This window comes from Mustela nivalis (genome assembly GCF_964662115.1).
Source record: "Mustela nivalis genome assembly, chromosome: 5".
Classification (NCBI taxonomy): Eukaryota; Metazoa; Chordata; class Mammalia; order Carnivora; family Mustelidae; genus Mustela; species Mustela nivalis.
Genome location: NC_139024.1, coordinates 7221005 through 7247901, shown reverse-complemented (window position 1 = coordinate 7247901; position 26897 = coordinate 7221005). Strand labels below are relative to the sequence as shown.

General features: G+C 55.3%; 1 protein-coding gene across 4 annotated transcripts in view; it reads right to left on the bottom strand.

Moving 5' to 3' along the window:
* Positions 1-6553: 6553 nt before the first annotated feature.
* The window catches only part of AGPAT4 (1-acylglycerol-3-phosphate O-acyltransferase 4), a 114196-nt gene continuing 93852 nt past the window's right edge, over positions 6554-26897 (bottom strand). For all 4 annotated transcript variants that reach the window (XM_082729502.1, XM_082729500.1, XM_082729499.1 and 1 more), the window contains exons 4-9: positions 18622-18783; positions 17997-18150; positions 14673-14775; positions 13210-13285; positions 8411-8609; positions 6554-7136 (exon numbers count right to left, since the gene is read on the bottom strand). In XM_082729502.1, the coding sequence (XP_082585628.1) occupies positions 7042-7136; positions 8411-8609; positions 13210-13285; positions 14673-14775; positions 17997-18150; positions 18622-18783 (789 nt within the window). In that variant the 3' untranslated portion in view covers positions 6554-7041. The remainder of the gene's footprint in view (positions 7137-8410; positions 8610-13209; positions 13286-14672; positions 14776-17996; positions 18151-18621; positions 18784-26897) is intronic.

The window sequence follows — 26897 nt, the reverse complement described above, 5'->3', positions numbered from 1 at the left end:
AGTGGAGGCCTTGTTACCGTGCACTGAAGGCTCTGGACCTTTAAACCAAGATGTGTCAGTGCACGGTCAGTGTCAAGTGCTGCTGAATGACATCTTGACAAGAAAGCATCTTTTTCAGAATGTCAGCATTTCAGCAGTTTCCCAAAATAGCCCGAAGTACATGCCATTGATGGTTTCTTTATCTTTTCACAATTACATTTTAAAAAAATTGACCTTACAGCTTCCTAACCTCTTCTGAGAAGCTCCCAGCCTCACTCCTGACCCCTAGCAGCCACTTCAAGGCAAGGAATCTCTTGGGCACGACACGCTCACCCTCTCCCTCCAGGACACTAGATCCTCTCCAAGAGGTGAAGAATTGTGTAGACGCTGAGAATATGGTTAAGGTCTCTGTCCTTTCCAGCAGCTTTTCGAGGTGTGATGCGCATGGTCTTGGACACGTGCAGTTCAGTGATTGTCCGCGTAGCTGTGCAGCGGTGCTTTCCGGTCTGCCTGAGAGCATCCCGCCAGAGGGAAGCCCCGTTTTCATCTGCAGTCAGTCCCCACCCCTGCCCCTGGCCTCAGGCAACCCCTGAGCCACATCTGTCTCTCTAGATTCGGCTGTTCTGCATTTCATCTAAGTAGAATTTTACCGTATGTGGCCTCTGCTCTCCGGCATCTTTCACGCCGCGCGGTGCTTCTGAGGTTTGTCCGCCTAGGAGCACGCGTCCTTATTGATTCTTTTGTGTTGCCCACCACGCCGGCGTGCAGAGATGCTACGTATTTTATTTCTTCATTTTCTAGTTCTGTTTTTGTTTATGATGAATTGTGCTGCTCTGATCATTCTTACGCAAGGCCTACAGACAGACATTTCGTCTCTCTCGGGAGTGGGGCTTCTGGGTCACAGGGCAAATCCACGTTCAGTATTTTAAGAACCTGCCAAATGGTTTCCAGTGGCTGCGCAGTCCTGCATTCCCAGCAGCGCCATGTGAGGGCTCTTACCCTTGTGTGGTCGCTTCCGGGACGTACTTCTGCCTTTTTGATGATGGCCACCCTGTGGGTAACGGTAGTTCTCTGTGGTTCTGGTCTGCCTTTCACGTGATGGTTAGCATCGTATCTTGTGTGTGTTGGCCATTCTTTTTTTGGTGAGATGTCTGTTCCAGTCTGTTACTCATCTTTTAATTGGGTTATTTGTCTTCTTATTGAATTATGAGAGACTTTTATATGTTTTGGGTACAAGTCCTTTACCAGAGATACGAGCTACAGCAGTTTTGTCTCTCAGTCTGTGTTTTGTCCTTTCACTTTCTTAAGGGTATCTCTCGAAGCACAGAAAGTTTTTAATTTTGAAGTCTTGCTTATTAACTTTTTCTTTACCGCATATGCTCTTGAGATCATATCTAAGAAGTCATTACCAGACCCAAGGTCATGAAGATTTACACTGGGTTTCCTTATCAGCTCTTAGATTTAGATTCATCGTCTATTTTTAGTTAACTTTTGTGTATGAGCTCGATAGGGTTCACTGTGCACTTCAAGTAACTCATTCCCTAACTTCAGCTGTGAACAAGACAAAAAAATGTGAGTTGCTGCCCCAACCCCAACTGTCCCGGTCATCCACAGGCGGCTTATGGAGCCTTTGCCTTTTTGCCTCAGATGCGCTTAGCTAGTGCATTATTGATGCTGGCCCATTCTGGCGGGGAATGGGGTTCTGCAGTTTTGTGATGTTATTTTGTAGAGACTTTAAAAGTCTGCGCCACCCTGTGCTAGTTCATCAACCATGTCAGTCTTCTCCACCGCTTTCCTTCCTCCTCACTTGCAGACACAGAGATGGAATGGCACTCTGAAACTCTACTGGTGACTTTTCCTAATTCCCTGAAATGTTTGGGAACAATCTGGCTAAAGATTACAGACTTTAAGAAAGAGTGCAATTGGTGTCGTTTAATTTACTTTTCAAATTCAAAGGGATTATTACTCAGGAATCTAACTGTGTATTAGTACTGCTTTTCCCCTTAAAATTCAACTGAACAGAGATGCCAGAAATTTCAAAAGTACCTAGTTCCTTCAACATGTAAGTCAATGTCATGCTTTTGTTTTTAAAAAAAAAAAAAAGGTAAAAATTATGAGTCTTCCTCAGTGGAACACTTTACTCACATAGGCCTAGGAAATTTTTCTAGATACTGAAAAGATCTAGGGTGCTTAATAAATGCTTTTCAAACAATTCAGAACCTTCCTATTAAAACAGGACAAGCTCTGCAGGGGCTGTGGACTGCCTGGTTTGGAACTGCTTATCCTTCCCTGGAGAAAAGCTTTGCTTTTGTCACGGCTAACTCTGGAACTTGGACGTACTGACCGTGTACAACGTTCTGACCAGCCGCCAATGTTCAATGCTTCATTGCACTTAAGAAAGGGTCTTATTTGTACTTTAGGAAAGTGTATCAAGAGAAGACAGGGGCAGCCCAGTTTAAAGCAGCCGAGTTGGTGCTCGGTACCCCTAGCCTCCCCCGGTGCCCAGTGCCCAGCCCTGCCCTGTGGCCACGCCAGTCAGAGGAGGAGACATGCTGACCACAGAGGAGAAGTTTCTGATACTCTTCGCTGACGCAGTACCTGTCAGAGACAGCGGCTGCGAGTGGTTTAGCATGTCATGGTCGGGGGGGAATGGAGTAAGTGCTTGGTCCTCCCCATCCCCTGGAGTCTGCAGCGCCTCTGTGTGAGGACCGTGAGCCTTGACACATTGGAAGGGGTTGCTTTCGTGTATGTTGTGGGAACTCTGGAGGCAGGGCTGTGGGAGCGCGTTAGAGATTGGGATACTCGTTCGTGCCCGGGTGACAGGTCCGGCTCGGGGCCAACCCAGCCTTCCCCCCGGTGCCTCTCGGAGGACAGAGGGGCTGGCCCTGAACAGGGGCTTGCCCTTGGGTCTACCATGTTGATCAGGGAAGTGAGTTGAGTCTCATTCATCCTGGCCAAAAAAAAAAAAAAAAAATTGTATTAAAAACGTTTTCTGATGAAATCTCTGAAGACAGTTTTAGGAAATCACCTGACTCCGACGTGGCCAGCTGGGTATCTGCACAGCCACCAGATCTCTCTGCGGCCGGGAAAGAGTCTGCACAGGAGGGACCTTCCGCAGCCGGCGTTCCCGAGGGACTCCCTGGCAAAGGCCGCACACGACTGTGAGTCTTGACGCCGGGGGAAGGGGCTGTTCCGCAGGCCGTCGTGTCAAGGCGGACTCCCTTGTCCGGAGAGCCGCCGACCCGTCTCAGCGTTTCACAAAGGCAGCAGCCGCCGACCGTGTCGCACAGACGGAGAGAAAGGGCGGCCTCGTGTGACGGCGCTGAGCCCACGGGGAAGAGCCTGCTCCCCGCTCTCGCCGCCCAACCTCGGCGTCCTTTCCCCGCCCAGGCGGCCCCTGTGTCTCGTTCCAGCTGGAGACTTTTGAACCGTGTCGTTCCGGGGAAGAGCGTTTATGAGAACGAGAGTTAGGACTTTGAACCTGCCGGTGCTGGGCTGTCAGACGTGGGCAGCGCCTGTCAGCGTCGCACTGGACTCCTCACGTCATTCTCCACGAGCAGTGTCAGCCCTGGTTCAGCGAAGGCCGAGACATGCTTGCTGAAGGGGGAGGCACGGCCGCCTACCGGGGCGGCCTGCGGGCCCGTGAGCCGAGACTCACCCTGCCCAGCCTGCCACAGCCGGCCGCAGACATGGGCCGCAGACATGGTCCCGGGCCCCGTGGTCTTTCCGACACAAGCCACGCTCACGCGGCACCAATACTCCGCCCGTGCTGGCTTGGGAAACCGGCGGGCCCTGGGCTATTTGTTCTTCACGCTTGAGCCCAGCAGATACGTGGACGGTCTGCCCAGTGCTCTGGGGCAAGCTGGATGCAGCCTTGTTGAGCAGAGAACAGGTACCCTGCAGTATTTTCACGTTGGTCGGTGTTTACGAGTAAGTTCTAAAGCCTCTGTCAAGCCCAATCTGTCCTGCACGGGGCCAGCCGGACCACAGTTTGGCTCCACCAGGAGGGAACGCAGAAGCCGACAGGTCCCTTCTGGTGAGGGGCGCGCCGTCCCTTCCTTCGCCACCCTTCCCGGCGGATTATGGTTGGATTTTACATCTGAATCACTGTTGATCAGGTCCACTTATAGGTCTGTTAGAAAAAGATGGATTGTTTAACTTTTAAACGCCAGCAGCTACTTGTACAGACTTTTGCATGCGTTTATTTAGAGAACAGAGCAGTCGAGAGAGAACTGCAGTCCTACTGTGCGATCACAGGAGAAAGGTGGTGTTCTCTCGGGAAAAAAGTCGGCAACATGCGAGACCAACTGACAGAGCGCGTTAGTTGGTCCTCCGCGGTCACTCCTGCGCGCTCAGCAGTCACCGAATCGGTCTGCTTCCCCAGCTGCCAGCTGCATTTCAGATGCCCCGTGTTTTTAGTACAGAAGTCACGCTGGGGGTTTGGTTTCCTGGAAGTGCCTCAGACATCCTGTATCAAAGCTGCAGGGAAGTCTGGAGAGTGGCCATCGCTGTCCAGAGTGCAGGAAAACTACTTTTCCCTGCTACGTTGGAGCTCAGAGCGGGCTCTGACCAGGGCTGCCCCAAGCTACCATGAGATGACAGTGTGAGGACACGAAGCTCTCCGTCCATGACGCACCGCTAGGGACTAGCACTCACTACAGGTGGCTTAACCTCCGTGGGGTTGTAACTCTCTGCGACCTGCGCCCACGTTCGGGAATCCAGGGCTGACACTTTCTGGGGCACCATGCTCTCTGCCACTAGAGCAGCAGGGCAGAAGGAAAGCCAGCTCCCCGTGACTCCTAATAAAAGGCTTCTTCGTGGGAAGGCCAAGTAGCTGAGAAGATGACCAGATCTGTCCCCAGACTAGCACATTCCCCTGCTGCCCGAGGCTCGGGTGAAAAGGAGTGCAGAGGAGTTCTTTCCCAGGGCAGTACTTTGCCGGCCTTCCTCGGACCCGGCCCCACAGCGCCGGTCAGCAGCCTGCCTCTGCTCGCATGTTCTGTTCTAGGGCGAAGGCAGTATATGTTACTAGCACTCACTCAGTCTATTCATGGGGCGAGGACAGAAGAAGGACATGTTTTTGGACACCACAAGGTCGTTTCTGAGCATTTTGCAAAGTAGAAGCACAGAGGCAGCTTTCTAATCTCTCCTCCCTTCTGTGTTTAGTGCTTTCGGATTCTTAACGTGTGCTTACATATATGGCCTCGTTTTCACCCTTCAAACAACCCAGGAGGCAGGTATGATCTCCCTCACTTATGGGGAAACTGGAACTCGAGGTAGGATGGCTCACCCAAGGTCGAGTGCCAGGAGGGGGTCACACAGATGCGGGCAGGACTGACCTCTGACCACCTTACGCAGCTCTGCTGTGGAGCGAGGAGTCCCCACGTAGAGCGGCCCCCACCGCCCGCCGGGTGCAGGTGGGCGCGCGGGGACGTGAATACAGACATCTGAGCCGCGCCCGAAGCCTGACGCAGGGCGAGCAAATGCAGGGGCTCATCACCCTGCTCTCGAGGGGCTTGCAAATGTCAGCTCAGCTCTGGCCTCACGGGAACTCCCTTCTGAAGGGAGAATCTCAGCCAGAATCCATTTCTCTCTCTGTTTCTGCAGCTCCTGACAACGAGGGTGCTTCTCTTGGGCGCTCTCCTAACTCCTTGGCTCACCGAGTTCCGTTGTGCTTGGTAAACACTTGGTGAGTAAAGGAGTAAACCTTGAACGACAGGATTTGGAATAGAGTATGCCCACCTTTTGGGTGGAACAGTCTCTCCCTTCTTCTGTGAGCTCAGCAAGCGAGAGCTCTCTTCCAGCCGTGTGCGGCTGTGCAAGGGCAGAGCCTTCTGCTTACCTTGTGCTCCAAAACCCCCACCTTTGTGAGCACCATCAGCGCGTGGCCTAGGAGGACAGTGTCCCATGGCTAAAGGCTCTTCGCCAGAGATGTCACCGCTGGTCCTGCACGTTGTGCATGTGGCCTCTGAGGACCAGCAGCAGTTCACGGAGGTCGTGCGTGTGGCTGTGACTCCAGAGAACGCCTGGCGTGTCAAGGGGCAGCCCTCCCTCGTGGTGTGAGAGTCTGGGCTTCCGGAAGAAAAGCAGACGCCCAGGGGAGCCACGTACCCCGGTGTTTGCTGCAGTAGACCCTTGGCTCCTGCACGGTGTTTTCAAAAAGTGCTCCTGGACTGGTTTCTGCCTGCTGATTGAGATGAGCTGTGCACGTGAAGTCATTTCTCACAAATGGCTGCCAGAGGCCCTTGCTCTGTTTTTCCGCTCAGCTTCTTCAGAATCGGGCCAGAGAGACTCCATTGAAGGCAGATCGGAAAACCCAAGGCTGCCTTATGGCCTCTCACTGTGGCCCCCAGATGTCTCGGCTCGTCCCCCAGCACCGGCCGTCCCCTTTAACCGCCTCCCGCCCGGTGCCTGCACCTCTGTCGGCGGCCAGGAGGGCCCCTCCAGCTGCCCCCTGCGTGCTGAGTCCGTCCCGCTACCCCCCAGGCAGTGCTGTTGGGTCATGGCCATCTGGAACCCCAGAACCACGGCAGAGCGTGGCGTGTGGGCGCGGAGCAGTCTGTGGAAACACAGAGCACGGGGAGCCAAACACTTTAATGGTTTTTTGGAGGCATAATTTAGTCATCTTACCTAAAGCGCCTTTTACTCTTTTGCAATCCAGTACAGAAAACTCAGCACCGAAGAATGAAGGAGAACCCTCCGTTCCCAGTCCCTGCCCTCCCCTGTGCCTCACATCCCCTCTGAATGATGATAGAATAAGGCTCACACTCAGCCGCACACCATTCTCACTTATATGTATCCTCTCCCTTACACTCACTCGCGTACACTCACACACACACACACACACACACACACGCTCACACGAAAAGAAAATCAAAACCCACTAAAGCATTATGGGGGGACAAAAGATTTAAGAACATCTTCCTCCCCATCTGGCATTGAGACAAAACGCCCTGCCTTCCCAGCAGGGGCTCACCCCGCTGCGTCCCCAGGTCCCACTAAGGATGGCTGGCAGCGTCCACCAGTCCCCAAGGGCCCCTCCGGGCGCTAATGTGTCTGGGGTCAGTCGCTCCGTTTCTGCTTGCTGTCGATGTTGCCGTAGGCAGAGCCCTTGTCGATTTCGGTCACACCAATCATCCATCGAACCCCCATAGAAGCTGCGGAAATGGGAAGAAATGGAAAGCACAGAGGTTAGGAGGAGCCCACGGGGGACCCCAGAGTGATCTGCGGGAAGAATGCTGAGATGCCAGCTGTCTGCAGACCCCAAGCAGCAGCCGAGATCTTGCTGGCTAATTTGGGGCCCTGCATGATCCCACTGTAGTTCTCCTGGAGCACGGGTGTCGGACTAAGTGACATTAAAACAGAGTGAGGCTGTTCTGCTGGTGGGTTAATCTCTCCACGCATCAAGGATGCTAAGCCTCCAGGGCATCAAAGCTTACTGAATTCCTCTGCCATGATGGCCTCCAAGACAAAGGATTCTTTTGCGAATGCAGGGCAGGAACTTACAAAACACCCTGCAGTGTAGCTGAGTAACTGACCAGGAGCATGGAGAGCGCAAGAGCCCGGACGTCTCCTTAGTGCTCGGCTCTGCTCTCGGGGTAAGAATCAGAGCAGTGAATGGGGAAAGACCCCTGCCTTCAGGTGCGATCGGCCCAAACACAGAGCACGAAAGACCCTCCTGAGTCCTGAGTGCCCAGCGAAGCTGGACAGCAGGGCCGCAGTCACACGCTGCAGTCAGAGACGGCAGACTTGGTGAGCTCCTTCAGTGCAGGGAGTACATCTGAGCCCTCTGAGGAGCCCGGCACCAAGCACGTATCACACATTCAGAAGGCGTACATGGCTGAGATGGGGCCATTCCAGCGGGGCTGGCAGTGGAATGGGCTGCTTCTCCCAGGGGGTCCTACCACGTTTGCCTCTGGCTGCCGCACCTCAAAGACCAGCAACAGCGTGCAGGGAACCCTGGGGCCATGAAGAAATCAGAGCAGTCTGAGACCCCTGGCCAATGAAGCCAGTATGGGTTCACGCAAAAGTGCTCCCAGGCCGCTCTATTTGATGTTGTTGCGTGTTGCAGCCAACTTCTAGAAGCACACGCTCTTCCCCAGAGGGGCCGGCACCTGCTCTGAATGGCCAGGCCCTTTGCCCGTTGCTGCTGGGCTCCAGGGAGGCTTTCCTGGGGAGGAGGAAGAAATGAGGACCGTGAGCAGTGCGGTCCGCAGAGCTCGCGTTCGGGGAGGGGCTCTGCGTGTGTTTGACCGCGAGGCCTGCAAGCTAGTTTTCCCGGTGCATCTGCAGGCTGTCCCTTCTGTTCTGAGGGGCTGCGACAGCTAGGGTGAGTTTACCCCCCTCCCCCGTTCTGCCTCCAGCTGCCCCCCCCCAATCAGATGCTCCTTTCGGCAGCATGGCTGGCGCGGGTCTCCTGCTCTTTACGCACCCACAAAGAAGACGAGGACGAAGCTGGCCAGGGTGAGGGAAGACCCGCTGCTGATCATGTTGATGAGAAACCGGAAGAAAGGGTAGAGCAGGAGGGAGGCCCAGAACAACCAGTTGACGAGCGTCCAGGGCCGCCGGGGGGGCACCATGGCTGTCTCCGGGAAGGTGCCCGTCCTGTAGTACTCCTCCTGGAAGGCATCCTGCGGACCGAGAGGCGACTCTGAGGCACTTTGCTCACGCATGACCCCGCGTTCGTGCAGGCCCTTCCCGAGGCACCGGGGCGGGGGGAGGCCATGTGAGCTGAGCAGAACCAGGGGCTCCATCACAGGCGCCTGATGAGCCTTCCCAATACCGAACTTGGCAGTCCCCTCCCCACAGTGGCACGGCCCTGTCACTAGCCCTGGCGTGGCAGCTTGAGCTTCGGTGCCAGGCCAGCCCAGTTCCATCCTGGTCTGCTGCTCGGTGCTCCCCTGCCTCCAGTTGGGTGGCCGGCCTCTGAGGCCCAGCTCTGGTCGCCCAGATGCAGTACTGCCTGCTGCCCGCAACGGCCGGTGGAGAACGAACGGAGACACGGAGTCTGCCTTCAGTGAACGCCCACAGAACACGCTAGAACCCGGAGCCTCGGGCGGAGCCACAGGCTCACCTCTTGCACCTAAGCCACGACAGCACGGCCTGCCCAGCGGCTCTGTGCAGTAGTGCCGAGACCCCCGTCCCGTCTCCTCTGCTGCCCGACCTGAGGCGGAATACAGGAGCCCCCTTGGCGGTGGGCTCCGGGGACACCCGCGCCTGCGATGACCACGTGCGAGGTTTCATTCCTCGATGAGGTGCGGCAAGAGCCGAGCACGGACACGGCGGAGCTAACAAAATACCGTGACCGAGAGCGTATGAACGTGGCCCCTTCCCAACGATGCGATGGAGGAGTGAGGGGAGGGGTCTCGGCGCCCCGAGGCTGCCCGTGACCTGACACCTGGACCGGCCGTGGCCGCAGCTAAGCCCACGGATGAGGGCACCATCGGTCCCCAAGTGTGTGTGTGTGTGACTGACGAGCCTGCGGGGGTCTCGGGCAGGCACGGCGTGCACCAGGGACCCCCAAGGCCGGGCCTATGTACTGAGCACCGTCCAGCTGCTCTCGGGAGACCCCAGGCACTGCTTGGCGGCCGTGGGAGAGACGGACACTGCGGGGCCAGGCGGCAGGCAACGGGGGCAGAGGGACCTGTCCCCGGGCACCATGTGGACACGAGGGCCAGCGACTGGCAGCCACGGGGAGTCTGCTCGCTTCTAAATAACAGCAACGGACTGAAATATCCTGACAGCATCCTGGGGGCTGGCGGCGTGCGTGCGGTGCAAGACCCGTCTCCGGGTCACGCGGGGCCCCCGTTGGAGCCTGCTGATGTCCTGGCTGTCTCCAGAGTTGAGTTTCCTGGAAAAGGAGCTTCTGTCTACCTGGAACTTACACCCGAGGTGCCGAACTTCCTTTAACACCCGAGAGCGATCTCGAAAATGCACCACACTTCCCCCTTCCCCGGTCAGCAGGAACTGAGAAAGACGCGTTTTTCTCCACTGAGGGTCATTATTAAAATGAGTCCCAGAGCCTGTGGCCGAAGCAGACAACCTCAGGGGAAGCGACAGTGACTTGTCCGAGGCCCAGAGCGAGGGCCCTAACTCTGTCGAGGCCTCCCGTTTTTACCTCCCTGCCATGAACCGGGGTGATTTTTCTCATCCCAGGCTGGGGCCACAGGAGCCCGATAACTCGGTGACAGGGACGCTTTGGACTCCCGGATTCTCCATGCAGAAGCCTAATCTCCCGTGGGCTGGGCTCGGAGGCGGGGCCTCTCGCGAGGACGGAGCCCTCATGATTGGGGGTCGTGCCCTTGTCACAGGGACTTCAGGGAGCCCCCTTGCCCCGTCCACCACAGCAGCCCTGGTGGGGACCCCCCTTCAGGCCCCTCATTGTCTGGCCTCTGGAGTGGTGAGAAGGAAATGCCCTCGGTATCGTGCGGAAGCCATCGCGAGCTTGGAAAACCCTTCGTTCTTGTGCTTGAAGAATGTCCTGCTGGCTGCGGCACCCCCAACAGAGCAGCGCCCAGCCGTGGCCCCCGTGGGCCCCACACACCCACAAGACAGCCTGGCCACTGCTTCCTTCATCAGGTTTTCCATGGGTATCATTAATGGCGAATTCCCCATCCCTTCGGCAGACTCAGACTGCCCGCAGGAGGGGAAGTACGTGGCTTGAATCGGGGATGAAATTCAGACTTGGTTCAAGCCACGCGATGGGGTAACCGTGATGGCTCTGGGGAAAAGTGACGGGGGCACCGCCGTTGTCCCCAAGGATTCACACGAGGACATGGACGCCACGCCAACAGCCAGCAGCCGTCCCGGGTGCCGACAAGTCATCAACGTTGTGCCTTTTCCAGACACTATGTTTGTTCTACTTCAACATTGGCCCGGTTGTCGGAGCTGATGCCCTTCCTGTCTGAGACTGTCAAAATGGCCGTGGTCGATAGTGGATCTCTTTTTATGTCCCTGCCTGAACAGAATGAAACGTTGCTATGTCCCTGTTGGGGCGCCCAGCACCCCTCCTGCATTTTGCTGACACTTGTCCGTGGAAGCAACACCGGGGAATCGGTGCCTTGAAGTCCCCAGCTCAACGTCGGCAGAACCGTCTTCCCACGCCATGTGTCTGAAAGACGCCGCCCTACCCAGAACTCCACTTTGGCAAGCGCGGTGGGGCCGCGGGATTTCCGGTACGTAAAGCCCCAGACCCATCGAGGCTCCTGAGGGGACAGGGCTGCCCCAGGAACGACAGGATGCTGGAGTTTCTTCCCGTCTATCCACGGTTCCTCTGGGAGGCACCGCTGCCCCTTCCCGGGAGCTGCTCCGGGGTGGCCCCTCCGGGTTAAAGGTCAGCCTCCCGGGTCTGCTCACAGACACAGCCCTCAGAAGCGAGACAGGGCCTGTCCTCCGGCACCTGGCTTTAGCTGCAAGCTGGGCAAACCACGTCATTCTCTGGGCCTCAGTTTCCCCCTCACTAGCATAAGGGCTCTGCCCCAGATGGTCGTTTCGGGAAGCCCTTCCAAGCTGAACCCTATCATCTTAGTGCATACAGAGTTTAGAGGGAAACCTCTGGAGAGACTTTATCAGGAAGAAGTGCCTCTTCACTGAACGCCCGAGTGGTTCAGGTCACACGATGGTCACACTCTCCCGCCTGAACCCAGCAGAGAACGGGCCCACGGAGAAGAACCTGCTTTGGTTTGCTTTGGTAGGTTTGAGGCCCGCGTTTGTCAGATTTGTTCGTGGGCTTCTTTATGCAGCCTTTGCTTTCTGAGGCCTTAGTGCAATTTTCTGCTTGCTAATAGTGCGACGTGTCGTATGCCGCCGAGACGATTAAACCAGAGAACAACACAAGAGAAAATGCCGCCTCGTGCGTGAAACCAGAGAAAATATATATCGTTTGCGTGTTTCCTCCAGGCCCAGGCCTGCAGCAGCACAGAAGCTTCCTAACTGGGAACCTGGTTTAAAAGCAGCTGCCGTGCATTTCCAAGCCTGCAGGCCATGGGTCAGAGGCGGCCTTCTAGGAATACGCATTTCTAGGCCTCCTCAGACCGACGGGGTGAACCTGTGAGGCTGAGGGACCTCCATGGTCCCCGCTCGGTGACAGACGGGCGGTCCCCGTGTACTCGTTGAAAGAGGAGCCTGGATGCCTGTCCCTGCCTATCCCTGCAACCCATCCGGAAAAGGCCCCCCAATGGCCAGTTATTCGAATGGGCTTTTACAGGAACCATTGGAAAATCGCCTCCTCGGGAGCACGGGAGCCACTTCCTGCTACGAGAGTGTCAGGATCTTGATCCCCCAAACCGAGCACAGTTGTGAGAAGTCTCTCCTTCGTCCGATGGGGGGTCATCTGGAAGTCTCTGGGGCCAAGACACGTTCTCAAAGGAAGGATTAAAATGCTTCTCCGACTGGAGCAGACGCCCGTAGAGCTCTAGTGACGATCTTCTCTAGGGGAGTGGGGAGAGGCAGACCCCCTCGTCCGTACCGATGGAATTCGGCAACAGGAAATCTGCATCCCACTCAACGTGCTCGATTCGAGGCCGGTTTGGCCTCAAAACATAGGATGAATCAGAAATAAGTCTCTGTGGGCAGAGATGCAGTCATAAAACGCCTTCCTCACTAGCTGGACACTGACCTCTTCTCCTTCCTGAGACGAAGCAGTGAGAGCCATAAGCACGTGAGCCCCTCTGCCCCTGCCCCTGCCCGTGCCGCCGAGGAGAGGAGCCGGTGGAGACAGGGCCCTGCTCGGAGGAAGGAAAGGTGGGGTGGGGACTGAGCCCAGCCGAGGCGGAGTCTTGCAAGCCTCCGTCTTGCCGGTGTGGACGGTTTTGAGACCTTCCGTCTTGCCTGGGTTGGGGGGCGTTTGAGACCCTACAGGCAGCCACCTTGTAGGCCCAGCAGCCATCGGGATCATACACGTTTCCTGAAAAGAACCCTCCAGACCCCAAGAACCAGAGGCTACTTTTCCTACGTAGACACGGGCTGTGAGGGGCCTCGCTTCCTGTTCTGTCCACTACACTCTCCTTTCTTGCCATGAAGCCCCCTTAAACCCATTTTGCTCTATTCTTTTCCTCCCTTGCCAAGCAAAGTGTCAGCCCCAGGGCAGTAACGAACCGGAGTGTGGGGTCTCACACGGACTGAGAAAGGCTCGTCGCCACTACCAGCTCCCAGAGGCCCCCATGGTGCACCCACGAAACAGGTCCTTGGATCCCGCAGAGCCTCCCCACCCCCCAACCTCGCTGCACTGACCTTCTCCTGGTAGAGCTTGTGGAGCCAGGCTGAACACTCGTCCTCGTCTTCTGGGACTTCTTCTAGAGGGATCCGCCTGCAAAGCAGAGAACAGCCAGCAGGGAGGAGACTGGTGCCAGACGCCATTGAGGCAAAGCACGAGAAAGCCTGTAGCGCTTTGCAAGGGAACCTGCACTGCGAGGAGAAGCGTGGGGAGCGGCACAGTCCTCCCTCCGGGCCGCGAGGGCACCGGCTTCCGTGGCCCCCGTGCTGTGGTTTTGGCTCTTCACGCCCCATGCCTGTGTGTGCTCTGGGGAAGAAGTTACCGGAGAGGCGGCCCTGTGGGTACGAGATCTCCCACGCTCCGGGCTCCCCCAAATACCTGGGGCCCAGCTGGCCACTGAGTAGAGCTCCTGCCGGGTGTGTAAGTGCTCAGGGGGCAAAGCCTCCTCTACCTCTGGGAGAAGGCCTGCCTCGGGAAGGCTGGTTTTCCTGCCCTCAAGTGCCTTCAACTGCAGAGTAAGGCAAACTGCCGACCGCAGCTTTAGGACACAGGCATGATTAGGACACTTCTTTCCTATTCAAAAGGGGGAATTCGGGTCCGCTCCGGCTAGAAGGCTGTTTAATCCAGGCTGTCAGTCCACCGAAACCTCTCTCCAGCCCCATGGTGACGACCAGCCCCTGAATTGACATCGTCCTGTGTTGCACTTCAGTATCTGTGAAGTCTTTTGAAAAAATAATCAGAATGTTCTAGAACACTTGGCTGGTTCCCCAAGAGCAGCCATGTCAGATCATCTTTGTTAGCCTTCTGGGAAGACAACCTAGTGCACAGGAAACCAGTACCCGTCCCTCAGCCCCGTCGCGCGGGGTTTTATGCTCGAGTCCCCGCTGCGTTTGGCGGATGGCAGCATCTTTCGATCGCTTCCCACTCGTCTCGATGGCATTGCAGAAGCCCAGGGTGAGGCCCGTTCTGTAAGCTGATGCAACGGGCCAAGAGAACGGGTGTGTCTAATACCATGGGAAGTCTTTTCAGTAATGGCTTGGGACGCAACACAGAAGTAAGATAGCGCTGAAACGTTCTCCATTTGTTCCTAGACCTCCCTATAGATTACACACGCTCTTGTCTGTGTACATCTGTATATCGTAGACACATCCTCCAAGAAGAGGGGTCAGTATAATCATCTCTTCATACTCAGTCTCAAAGTAACTATAAAATGCTGTCTTCAGTCTGTCCAACCTGAGCTCTGTGATGAGTATGAATTGGTCTGAGGGAATCAGAAACTAGAGGCTTCCCTGATTACTGACATGAGCGCTGTGTGTCTTGAGCTCCTAATATAAATACAGTCTGTGAAGTTCACTTCATGACAGATGACAGACAAGAAAACACTAAACAGACTTCCCTGGAAAGAGGGCTGTAGGCCGTTTGTGATTTAATTACTTTGATGGGCTCTCTCTGTTTTGGAAAGGAAATGGAACCAACTTACCTGACATATAAATCGGCATGATATTTCTTCCCATTTAGGACCCCCAACAGTGTTGGATTTTCATTATTTCTGAAATTGAGTGTACAGTCATATACAGCTGAAACTATAAAAAAAATAAAACAAATACAAAGCAGTATATAGCGTGTGAACCCAATTTTGTTTCGCAGCTACACATTGGAAAACAACAATGAGATGTGCTAACTGGCTGTCTCAGGACGGTGGGGTGACGGGGTTCTGTCTTTTTTCATGCTTTTCTATACTGTCCAAATGCCCTACATTGAACACACACCACCTTTTGTAACTGTAACTCAGTAGCTGAGAAAAGAGTTATTACTGAGGTCGGAACAGCTTAAAGCAACCCTGCGGTGTCCCGTCTAGAAGTTCTCTAACAAGTACCGACATTTAGACAGAGTCAGACATGAGACCGGCCAGTCTAGAGCCTACTACCTGAGAATGTGTCTGAGTGGATGGTGGCATAAGCATTTTATAAGCAATTTCTCCCCCTAGAGAAGTAAGATAGCTACAAAATTAGAATAAGACGCTGGAGACATCTTAAGGACTTGAACCACAGTCCACAGAACCGGAGCTGAGAAGCAAAGCAGAACACGTGAGGTCAGTGCCTCTGCCCAACGGTGAGCTGACCTGGCGGCCCGAGTTACGTCGGCGTGTACCGCGGGGCCGCGGGGCCTGGCCCGGGCTCCAGTGTGCGGAGGGTGGGAGTGTGTGAATGACCATGAGGGGACAGAAGTACAGCGTGGACACAGGATGACAGGACGGGACAGTGGGAAGAGCACGAGTTAGGAAGTCAGCCTGGTGCCTGCACGGCGGCTGAGCCGGCAGGAGTCTGCGTGTCCCCCGGGGCCTGGCCCTCCGTGATAATAGATTGTGAGCCCCATACTTCACGGACAGCTCGGCCTACGGGCGGTTACTATTCACAGAGCGGGAGGGAGGGTGACAGCAGGGTCCTCTTGGTCTAGTTGGGGATATGAAGAACCAGATTCAAAAATCAGCCAGAAAACCACCATCCATTATCTTCAACCTGCTGCCTGGCCCTGGTGGGGTCTGCAGGAGGCCCACTGCCAGCTCGTTCGTCCTAGCTGAGGAGGGGCCGGGGTCTCCCTCGCTGGCTCGCAGGAATACTGGGGGGTGGCTCCCAACCCCCGGCAAGCCAGACGACGGCCCCTTCCTCTCCTGGGACTGGAGGCTGGCTGTCTCCGGGTGGGGGAGGCGTCACTCTCCAGGACAGTGTGGGGCTGCGGAGAGCAGCCTCGGTGTTCAGCACGTTCTGTGGGCATTATAGGAAAAGGCACTTGGGCTGTATGCAGGTGGCCGTGGGGTCACAGGTCTGAGAGTAAGAAAGGGACATGGAGCAGATGCGGTTCAGTGGGTTTCCAACGCCTCCCTCCAGACTGGCTCTTACACAGGAGCCTGATGTACACTACGGAAAGGGCCTATTTGGTCAATCAAGGACGGGTTGGGGCGCAGCCACAAGGGGTCCCCAGACGACCGCCTAGCAACTGATGATTTGCACGATTTCCTCCTTTGCCAGAGGGGCAAGCTCAAGAGGGGAGATAAAACAGCCCCTCGCTAAATCCACCTGCCTGCAACGCCCTTGAGGAGGGAAGCCCGAGCCCCAGCCTCTGAGCCCCAGACTGTGTCCTAGCCGAGCCACTCGGAACAAGTTCCTTAAATTCTCTCCAAGCCCCAACTTCCTCGTCTGTATACTGGAAATAAACAGTTTCCTTCATTAGATCTGGCCAGTACACTCTCGCCAGGCCCTATGGGGTGAGCTTGCGTTGGGGGCGGATCCGAAGTGCCCTTGGAGGGCAGCTCTTTATTTCGGGGCAGGGGGACACAGCCTACCCTGCTGCCTGGACTGCTGCAGCCTCGGGCCAAGCTCAGCCAGGGCCGAAGCCAACGGGAAAAGCCGGACCCAGTAACTGGGCACCCCCAGCAGAGCGCGCAGGTCAGGCGAGCAGGCTCAGTGGGGGCTCCGACCCACAGCCCACATCTGACCGTTACAGGCCAGGCCTCAGGCTGGGTCCTCTGCCCGTTTTCTCACTGAACCCTCCCTGCAGCTCTTACAAGCGTCCGAGGTGGTGCGCCCAGGGTCCTGCAGCCCGCGGAGTGGGGAGCCAGCTCGGACCTGCTGGGCAGTGCAGGATGCAAGCGGCTGGAGGAGGGACAGGCGACAGGCGACCTCCACCCGGGTTGCTGGGACCACAGGGAGCTCAGTGACCGGCAGGTTCTATCTTTGGGGTGAATCCAGAGGGTGCATCCGGGGCTCCGCAGACAGACAGCTGGGAGGCCGAGCGGAGGGAGCGAGCGGCCTCATTGCCGAAGCCCCGGCGAGGGGTGTGCAGGGGTGCGGAGGACTAGCGGGGTGATGTCTGGGCAGGAGACAGCCGGGTCAGCTCGCGGATGGTGGGGCGGGGGTGTGGACCGCGGGCGGGAGGGCGGGGCGGGGGTGTCTCAGCGCACCTGCCCTGCTACCCAGCAGCTTCACGGCCACGGGCTCGGGCGCCCAGAGGAGGCGGATTTGCACGTGGTCGCCCGGCGGGGCAGCGCCGCAGGAGACCCCTCGCCCGCCACTCCGATCCCTTGGCTCACAAGAGGGAGAGGAGACCTGGGGGCCCGAAGACAGACGACCGTGCGCAAAGAGAGGCTGCTTGACCATCCCGGGACTCCCGCCAAGGTGGCGCCTTGCGGGGGGGGGGGGGGGGGGGAGGGGGGGGTCATGGGGACACCCGTGTGACCTCGGAGCTGCCTCCAACCCAAGGCTCGCCGCCCTGCCGGCCTCGCCTCGCGGGGTCAGAGGAGGAGGGGCAAAGCAGGTGCGGCCAGAGGGAAGAGCCCGCTTTCTGACTCTCTCCCAGGGTGACTCGGGGTCAGCCGGCGCAGATGGTAAGGTCACAGAGTTCGTCAGCTGGAGGCAGCCGGTGCCAAGCGATGGGCAAGAAATGCCAGACAAAGCAAAAGGACGCCAAAACCCTGGGCTAACGAGGTGTGGGGTCAGGCTGAACCCAGGGGTGGGCCCCGGTGAAGAGGGACCCAGGGATTCCCCAAGGTCACCACAGCCTTGCAGTTCCGGTGCTGAGCAGTAGAGGGCAGTGTTTGCTCAGCGTGCTTGGGTGGGGGGTGTGTGCCCGGGAGAGAGTGTGTGAGCCAGAGCCAGAGACAGAGAGCAGGCAGCAGCCTGGATCCTGGCTAGCCATCCCCCACCCCATTCTAGCTACCGGCCACCATCATGGGGACGCGCTGCCCGAGGTGCTGGGGTTGGGGCTCCTCGCTGCGGGGGGCGGGGAACACCGGCATCTTCCTTACCTACATTTCTCAAACTCCTCACGGTGATGGCGAAGCCTTTGGTGCGAGGCAGCAGGTGGTACTTGAGGCTGGGCAGCCCCTTGGCTTGGGCCACCTGCATGCTGATCTGGTGCTTCTTCTCCGTGAACCGAGTGCCCTCACAGTGAATCAGGAACTGGAAGGAACAGCGCAAAGGTCACGCACGGCCCTCGGTCCCCGCCATGGCCCTGGGTCACGCTCCGTCCATCATCCACCCCAGTCACACGCGGTCCCACAGGAGCCCTTATGGCCAGAGCAGGGCTGGGCCCCGCAGCTACGGCCGCCCCCCACCTCGGGGTGGGGCCCGGAGGCTGGGCCTCCTCCTACAGGAGCTGACCGTGGAGGATCGTAGAGGAGTGAGCGGGGTGTGTGTGAGCAGGACAAGAGCCTCTGAGTGTGAGTGTGACAGGAGCATCCTGAGTGCGTGTGCAACAAGCGTGTTCTGAGGACTGTTTCTGCCCCCGTTAGCTCAAAGAGCCGGACGGGGTAGCGTGGGACGGTGCGGCCGGCCAGCGGGGCAGGTCACAGGACGGGTGTGGGGCCCGCCCGGCTGCTCATGCGGGACTGCTTCGGGGCCGGGCGCGCGGCTGCTCGGGGTGTGACGTACAAAATACTTCTCGGGGTAATCCCGGAGGTGCAGCAAGCTCTGTGAGACGGTCTTGCGGTCCTGCTCCCACTTGCGCGTGCAGAAGACCATCTCCGTGAAGTACCACATCCAGCCAATGATCGGGACGTAGGCCAGCTCCTTCTTGGCCAGGACTTTGGAGCCCTGAAACAGAGATGAGGGCCCACGGTGATTCATGGAGATGTTACCAGAAAAAGAGCAGCGGACATGCTGTCCAGAGGCCTAGCAGGATGGTTCCAGAGCACAGGGAAGCAAGAAGCCACTGACCCTGGAGCCTCTGCCCCGTCAACCAGAGGCCAAGGTTGTGCGAAGTCTGCACAGCGGGGGGGAGGGGAGAGGGCCTTCGTTGGGGGGGGGGGGGTAGGCATCGGGGCGGCGTTGGGAACAACGAAAGACACTGAAGGATCTCAGAGATGCTCGGGTCATTTTCCAAGCCGGCCTGGCAGTTTTAACACCGGACTCTCTCCGGCTCTCAGTCCTCGGCCACACTGGATCCCGCCGGCTGGGCGGACATCATTCTCCTTTCACAGACTAGCGAATGGGGTCTGGAGGGTTCTCTGGGTCGTGGCGCTGCAAAATGGGGGAGCCTGGTTGAGCGGAGGCCCCCAGATCATGGTGGGGGGTCTCCACCTGTCCCCTCCCCGACTCATCTCCAAGGCTGGCAGTGCGGCTGGGACGTCCGCCTGAGACTGCCCGAGGCTGACTTCACGACTCAAGGGCCTGGCCCACCCACAGGCTGGCCCCTGGGGCTGCTCGGCGCAGGCCGCCACCTAGCTGGGCCAGGCTTCACGGTCTGCACTGGCCTGGAGGAGACCAGGGATCAGGATGTCGGGGGGTGGGGCGCAGTGGGGAGATAGAAAAACCACTTTTCATCTAGTGGGTTGGATTCTATATTTTTCATCCTTAATTTTGGAATTGGTCAAGATACTCTCTGAGATGGCTGTCCTTGATCGACGGCACAGGTGACAGAGGCAGGGATCTGGACGGTCAGGCAGGCTTAGCGGTGCTCTTGGTGACAACTGTCTAGTTTTGCCCTGAACCTAGGAGGCCTGTCACGTCCGCAACCACGACGCAGCTGCAGCTCGGTGAAGAGCGATGGGCCGTAGCCGCGCACCCACCTGCGCAGGCTGGGGAAGCCATGAACAGCTACTCGCTCCCTCTACGTTACAAACCCAACAGTAAACCTCTTCCCCCGCGCGGGAAAGACAGCTTTCAGTTAGTGTCTCCGAGTCTGGATGGGTTTTGTTTTTGTTAGTCCCACAGACCCAACATGCAAGTCCTCTCTCGAAGAGAACCAAGCCGTCAAAGCCGGGGCCTGCCCCCAGAGGACCTTGAGGCCAGTCCCAGCAGGTCCGAGAACTCACTGGCGGTACCGGTGCGGGGAGGGCTTCCTGTGTGCCAGGCACGGGCGATGCACGTATATAAATCCTATTCCATTTGATATCCAAAGGCATAGACATCCCCTCCCCCCATTTTATAGAAAATCAAACCGAAGCTCAGAGACATTGAGTAACTTGCCCGGAACTACAGAGCCAACAGCTGGGGCAGCAGAGACTTTAGGCCACGAGGCCTGCCGCAGGGCACAGTCCAGGAGAAACGTTCTGCCCACCAAAGCGCGGGGCCAGACACGCAGAGCCGCCTACCCCACAGCCACTGTCCCCTCCTCTTTCGTTTACAGCCTCAGTTCTGTTCCAAAGGCAACATGTTCAGGCTGTGGGTGTGACCATGAGGGACGTCACCTCAGCCTGGTGTCCCCCGGGCCCCTTAGCTGAGTGTGGGCCTCTGACCCAGTGCTCCTGAGGTGGCTCAGGGCTCTGCTACGGTGCAGGTGTTCTGGGGCTTCTGGGAAGACTTTGCTCCGTGACAGAAAGAGAGACGGCCAGGAGGCCCGGCCATTTTTTCTGTCATGAACATGGTGGCAGAGTGTGTCACTGCTTTGACATCACATGTTGACCCTGGGATAACAGGCTAGAAATGCCGAGGCCATTGGAGCTGCTGCGCCAACCCAGGATGCGTCTGGCTACAGCCCAGCGATGGGTCGAATGGCTTCATGGCCAAACCATGGGGTTTCTGCACACCTTGAGCGAATGAGGGCCTGTGACAGAGATCAGTCACTTCACGGGTAAAAATCTCTCCTACAGTCAGCTTATTCCTTCTCAACATGCAGTTACTTTAAATCCTAAAAGCATGAACTAATTATCCTGACCGGTGCTTTCTTGCGCTATAAATGAGAAGGAAGTGCCTGTCACTCAGAGCACAAAACCAAACTGCCTTGGGAATCCCCAGTCTGCCCAGAGGAGCATTTAAAAGCCGATCTGCGTGTGTCCACTGCCAGGTTTCAGGTCGTGGGAGGCCCCGGAGGCCTTCCCTCGCCCCGCTCCTCTTGACAGCGGGGATGTTCTCAGGCTCCCTGCTTCCGTGCCTCCATGAACTCCCTACTCTCGGCCTGTGAGATGAAAACAAGATAGAAAATCCTCACCGGTGAACTAAACTTACCTCCTTGGCTGGTTAGGACTGTGTACAAAAATTACATATTCCTGAACTCATTCCAAAAATACTTTGCAATGACATGAAGGGACTCTAAAAGATGATCTGTTCCATAACCAAGAAGGAAATCAGGTCCTGTAAGGTCGCAGCCACGGGTCTAGGAAGGTGAGTAGCCTCATGTGGTCCATCCTAGCTGTCTGGTGGGGAAAGCACTCTCAGGGGGTATTTCCTATTAATGGAATAATCCCACCAGCCCCCAGTGGGTCTTAGCGGTTAGTCTTTGATAACCCACTGCTAAGAGGAAATGGAACTTTGACAGTGATGTGGGATCTATGTGTAGACCAAAGAGATGAGCTTGGAGCCTACATGTCCATCGCTGTTGAACTGTGTGGGAGAGAGCGCTGCAGATCACCTAAGCACCCCACAGTAGAAGAGCTCACTGAGTTATGTACAGTCTGAATGACAGACTGTATGCACAGTGCGTATGTGATATTACAGAGCCGTTACTGTGCCCTGTGAGCCAAAGCAGCTTCCCCACCTGTTTTTATAAATAAAGTTTTATTGGAACACAACCACCCTCTCTCTTGCGTACCCACTGCCCATGGCTGCTTTCACGGCGCAACAGCTGAGTCGAACAGTTGTGACAGAGGCAATATGGCCCACCAAGCCGAAAATATTCACTACCCTACTGGTTACAAAGTTTGTTAACCTTTGATTTAGAGCCACTAAAATTTATTTCCAATGAATATTTAATCACTGGGGAAAGTGCTTATTATATAATACTAAATTTTTAAAAGGTCTGGAATCAAAGCTCAGTCTAGAGTCTGATTATGACTACAGGAAAACAGGAAAATAACAGTAGCTATAGGTGAGCAGTCAAATCAGAAGGGATTTTTTTGTTGTTGTTTTATTAGATTTTCCTGTTTTTTATCATCAAAATGTTTTGCAGTGCTCCTCTAACAATGCCCCTTTTAAGAAGTGGTTGACATCAGCACATTTCAACCATTTGCTTCTGGAACGTAAGTGAGACTAGATCAAAATAGCCCATTCGACGATGATCAAAAGGAACAGAGGAGATATTTCTGTTTCTATGTTGAATTAATACATCTTTCAACCTTAAAGTTTGGGATGTTCTCATTAGGCCTAACCCTTGATGTCAACTATGGTTATTTGTTTTAAGATATGTTTTAAAATATTAAGGTAGAAACTTTTGCCTTTCAAATCAAAGGTCATTTCTTTGATCTCCTTCCCTCAGCAGGGATAACAGGATTTGGAAAGCTTTGGAATCAGTCCTTACTTTGATCAGGCTCTACCATGGCCCAGCTGTGTGACTTTGGTCCAGAGACTTAACCTTCTTGGGCCTCAATTTTCCACAGCTGTATTATGAGGAAAGGAATACTTACCTCAAAGTGTTGCTTGAAGATTTAATAACATATGGAAACGTATACAAAGGTGTTGAGTTGAGGACCTGACAACAGGTGTTCGATGTATAGCTGTTATTACCACCACAGAGTAAGAACAGCGGCTAAACGTCCTTCTCAATTCAACCCATTTCCTAACCTATGCTTTAGCATATGGTAGCAATCTGCAGGAATTCCAGCACTCCCTGATAGCAGTGTGCGGAGAGAGTCACAGGGGTTCCCTCATTTTAGACCAAGAGACTAGAAACTTACTACTCCAATACGCTTACATTCCTCCAGGAAATATGCCATCGATAGCATGACCATCCCAGGCTAAGCAAAGGTTTCTATGTGTGGACGGTAATGCCTTCAGGAAATAATGTATAAAAACAATTATCAGTTTCATTTATTCTGGATTTATTTTGAGGGTAGATCTGAGAGGATTTACTGGGAAGATTTGTTTTCATTAGTCCCACAGACCCAAAATGCAAATTCTGGATTTATTCTGAGGGTAGATCTGAGAGAGTTTGATTTACCACATTAGCACGTCTGGAAAATAAAAAATTTTCATAGGAAATACAACTTCCTATGAGGAATCCACAACAGCAAGAGCTTGGCCATTTCTGGTAGTTGAAGGGCATCACTGACATGATTCACATTAGTGTGTGTGTGTGTGTGTGTGGTGTGTTTGTGAGAGAGGGAGTAGGTGTGTATGAGAGATTGTGTGAGAGAATGAGTATGTGTGGGTGAGAGGGGTGTGTGTATGAGAGAGATTGTGAGAGTGAGTGAGTGTGTGTGAGAGAGAGACTGTGCGAGAGAGTATGTGGGAGAGAGTGTGTATAAGTAGGTGTGTGAGAGAGAGACTATGTGTTTGTAGAGCATGTGTGAGTGTTTATGTGAAAGAGTGTGTGTGTGAGGGAGAGTATGTGTGTGTGAGAGACTGTGGAGAGGGTGTGTGTGAGAGAGTATGTGTGAAAGAGATTGTGTGTGTGGAGAGAGAGACTATGTGAGAGTGTGTGTGAGATAGTGTGTGGGGGGGAGTGTGTATGTGTGAGACTGTGTGTGTAGAAAGACCATGTGTGTAGAGAGACTGCATGTGTATAGAGACACTGTGTGTGTGAGAGTGAGTATGTGTGTGAGAGAGAGAGAGTGTGTGTGTGTGAGAGAGAGAGGGGGAGAGCAGTCTTACACAGCTGCCCAGTTAATCTAGCTGAGCAGCCCAAAGTGCAGTTGGGACCACCCAGTTGCTCAGGGAAACAGCAAACCCTGTGACCCCTCTGACACCCCATGAACCTCTTCAACGCCTCCAGCCAACTGGTCAACCCCTGTGCAGAGACCACGTGGTGCTAGAAAGAACTGTTCTGAAGATGTATTGAGATCCGGTAATTCCGACCCTGAGATGATGTGGCTCTCGCCTCACTTGTGTCAGCTTCACAGCCTCCGTGATGAAAAATGAGCAGAAATGGGACTTTCTAGTTAAGGTTTTTCTCTAATAGGCCCCCTGCCAGCTACTAAGATGAAAATGTTTAGCGTTAAAGCTGAGTTCGTAAGACGGTTGGAGCTGGTAGGGCATCCTGCGCAGCCACCTTTCTGTGATGCTCCCGCCTCCTCTGACCGTAGGATGGTCCCTGGTCAACATGCTGCTGGCACAAACACCTCCTTCTGGCTTCCGAACACATGGCCATTCCTGAAGGTTTATCAGTACGGTCACAGTGCGTCATTTGGATTCACCCAAGATCATTGATTTCTACTAAATATAAAATGCCTGCAGGGGGTCTTTTCATGGCACTTGGAAAGCAGATTAAAACATCCACATTTTACCCTTTGAATTTTTCTCCCCCATGAGCTGGGCCCCATCAGTGCAGAGGACTAGCCAGTCAGCCAACAGTTCAGCCTCTTTTTTGATGTGTGACATGTGAACTTTAACCTCAAAACTGTTCTGCCCGTGCAACAAGTGTCTGTTAAATACCTCCTTTGTGCCAGGCCCTGGTTCACGCTCAAAGTCTAGCGGGAGGAGAGAAACAGAAAGCTGCCAATGCCATGTTACTTCTGCCCCTGAAACCTGTAAGCTGTTGAACAGACATGGTCTGTGGCCAAGGAGGTGGGTCCAAGTCTGGAAAAGACGGGGCCGGAGTGTGTCTCTGAAGTGGAGTCCCTCACCACAGTAAAAGGCAGGGGTAAGACGGAGCTCAGAATCACGAGCCATGTGTGGGCGCGTGTGTGCGCACGCCATCTGTGCCCACGAGAGTGACATACAGGTGGCCTAATTCTGCTTGCGTCACTCTCTCACTGTCTGTCTCCCTTCTCTGATGCCAAAAAAGAAAGTGCTGGGGACCTTATGCTCCCAGAAAAACCTCCAGAGTATCAGAAAACAAAACGAGCGCGAGCGCGGTGCCACAATCAGTCACGGCCACAGGGGAAATGCTTAAGACAAGCATGAAACAAAACCACTCTCCGAGGAGTCACCTCTCTCCGCCTGGGAACGAACGTGGACCATTTATCGAGGTGGAGCAGAGCCCTCCCAGCAGAGCCCTCCCAGCTCCCCCGTCCTGATCGCCACTTCCCCCACCCAAGTCTCCATCCCCTGACCAAACCCCAAACGCCTCTTAATTTGCCTGGTGTGCAGATCTGGAGTGGGGAAAGGGCATCTGGGGACAAAGGAAACTCTTAAACATTGGGAACTTGTCACACTTGACTCTGCTCAGCACGGTCAGAGCTCCTGATAAAACAGATGAGAAAAGAGGCAATGTCCACTTCCCCCTTCCTGAGCACAGATCCTGGAGTCCCCTTCCCAGCTTCTGTCCGAATGGCCAGCCTGAGTCCTTCCCGGGGTGACCTTAGGCCTGGGCAGAGGGAGAGACAGAGCAGAAGGAATTCCAGGAGCGGGGCTGGGAGACCAGGGCCCTGCAAGAGCAGAAGGTAACAGAGCTACTGCCAGCACCTTGTGGCCAGCGGGTGTTTGCTAAGCAGTGGAAGGAAGCCCAGGGAGACAGGGAAATGGGAGCGCCCTGGGCATGTTAGCAGATGGGCTGTGACAAAGAGGGAGCAGTTACTGGGGACCCTGCGGAGTCAGAGCTGGTTCCAGGCTCTGAAGGTCTGCTGCGGCCTGCAGGGAGAGTAAGGAGGAAGCCCGATGCTATTGCTGCTTTAAGCAAGTCTGGATTTACAATCCGTTGGTGTAACCCAACCCTGGCTTGTTAAAGACATTGCCAGAAGATCCTGCTTCGTGAAAAAGACCAGGGCGCCTGGGCGGCTTCGTCAGTTAAGCGTCCAGCTCGATTCCAGCTCAGGCTGGGAACTCACGGTCCTGGGACGGAGCCCCACACTGGGAGGGAGTCTGATGGTTCCTTTCCCTCTGCTCCTTCTTGCACACGCGCTCTCTCAAATAAATAAATAAAAGCTTACAAAAAATTAAAAACACCTTGGTGTGTCTAACTCAGCACTACACTTTAAACTAGAGCGCACACCAGCATCTCCAGAGATCTGTTCGGTTACGAACTCAGGACGCCGCTGTACTTCCAGGGAGCTACTGACCCCTTTCCTCGGCCGGTGCTGCACCTGGCTGCCGGGTCTGGAAGGCGTCTCACGCCCTCACCCTTCTCTCGGCTTCCTTATCGGCCTCACGCCAGGTCCCAGCACACCTGGTGGGCGACTACTTGGCGGCCCACAGGGGCGTCCCCGCCCACTCTCAGTGTAGTGGGTGGTGCCCGAGTGCAATACAGATGCTGCTGGTTAAGCCACGGAGGGTGGGGTGGGGACCAGGTTTCCACGCACTCATAGGATCCTGGCATCGAGGGTGAGGCAAACCCACCGTAACCAGAGCCGAGTAACCAGAGCCGCAGGTGTATGTGATGGAAAAGAAAACATAAGACATTTCCCCACATCTAGGGGTGCCTGGGGGCTCAGTTCATTAGCATCTGCCTTCTGCTCCGGTTGTGAGCCCAGGGTGTCCCTGCCTGGCGGGGAGTCCGCTTCTCCCTCTGCCTCTGCCCCTCCCACTCCCCATGCTTGGTCTCTCTCTCTCTCAAATAAGTAAATAAAATCTTTAAAAAGGAAAAACACTTCTCCACATCTAAAAACTTGCCATCTCTCTGTAGCCAACAGGAACTTGACAAACGCGTGAAGGAACGGCGACAGAACAGCGTAAGCTCACTTTGCTTTGCATAAGAAGGATGTTGGATGTCAGCCGCGCGGGCATCTAGCTGCGGGTGAATGGTTAAATCCCGTTTCGTAAAGCATTTGCTCTCTCTTCAGTCTTCCGCACTTTGTCCTCTTTTTCACTGCAAGAAAGGACTCAGGGAAGGGGAGCTCATGAGGTCAAGGAAACTAAGCACTATTGCACACCTACTTGTGCAAGGCACCTGAGCTAGG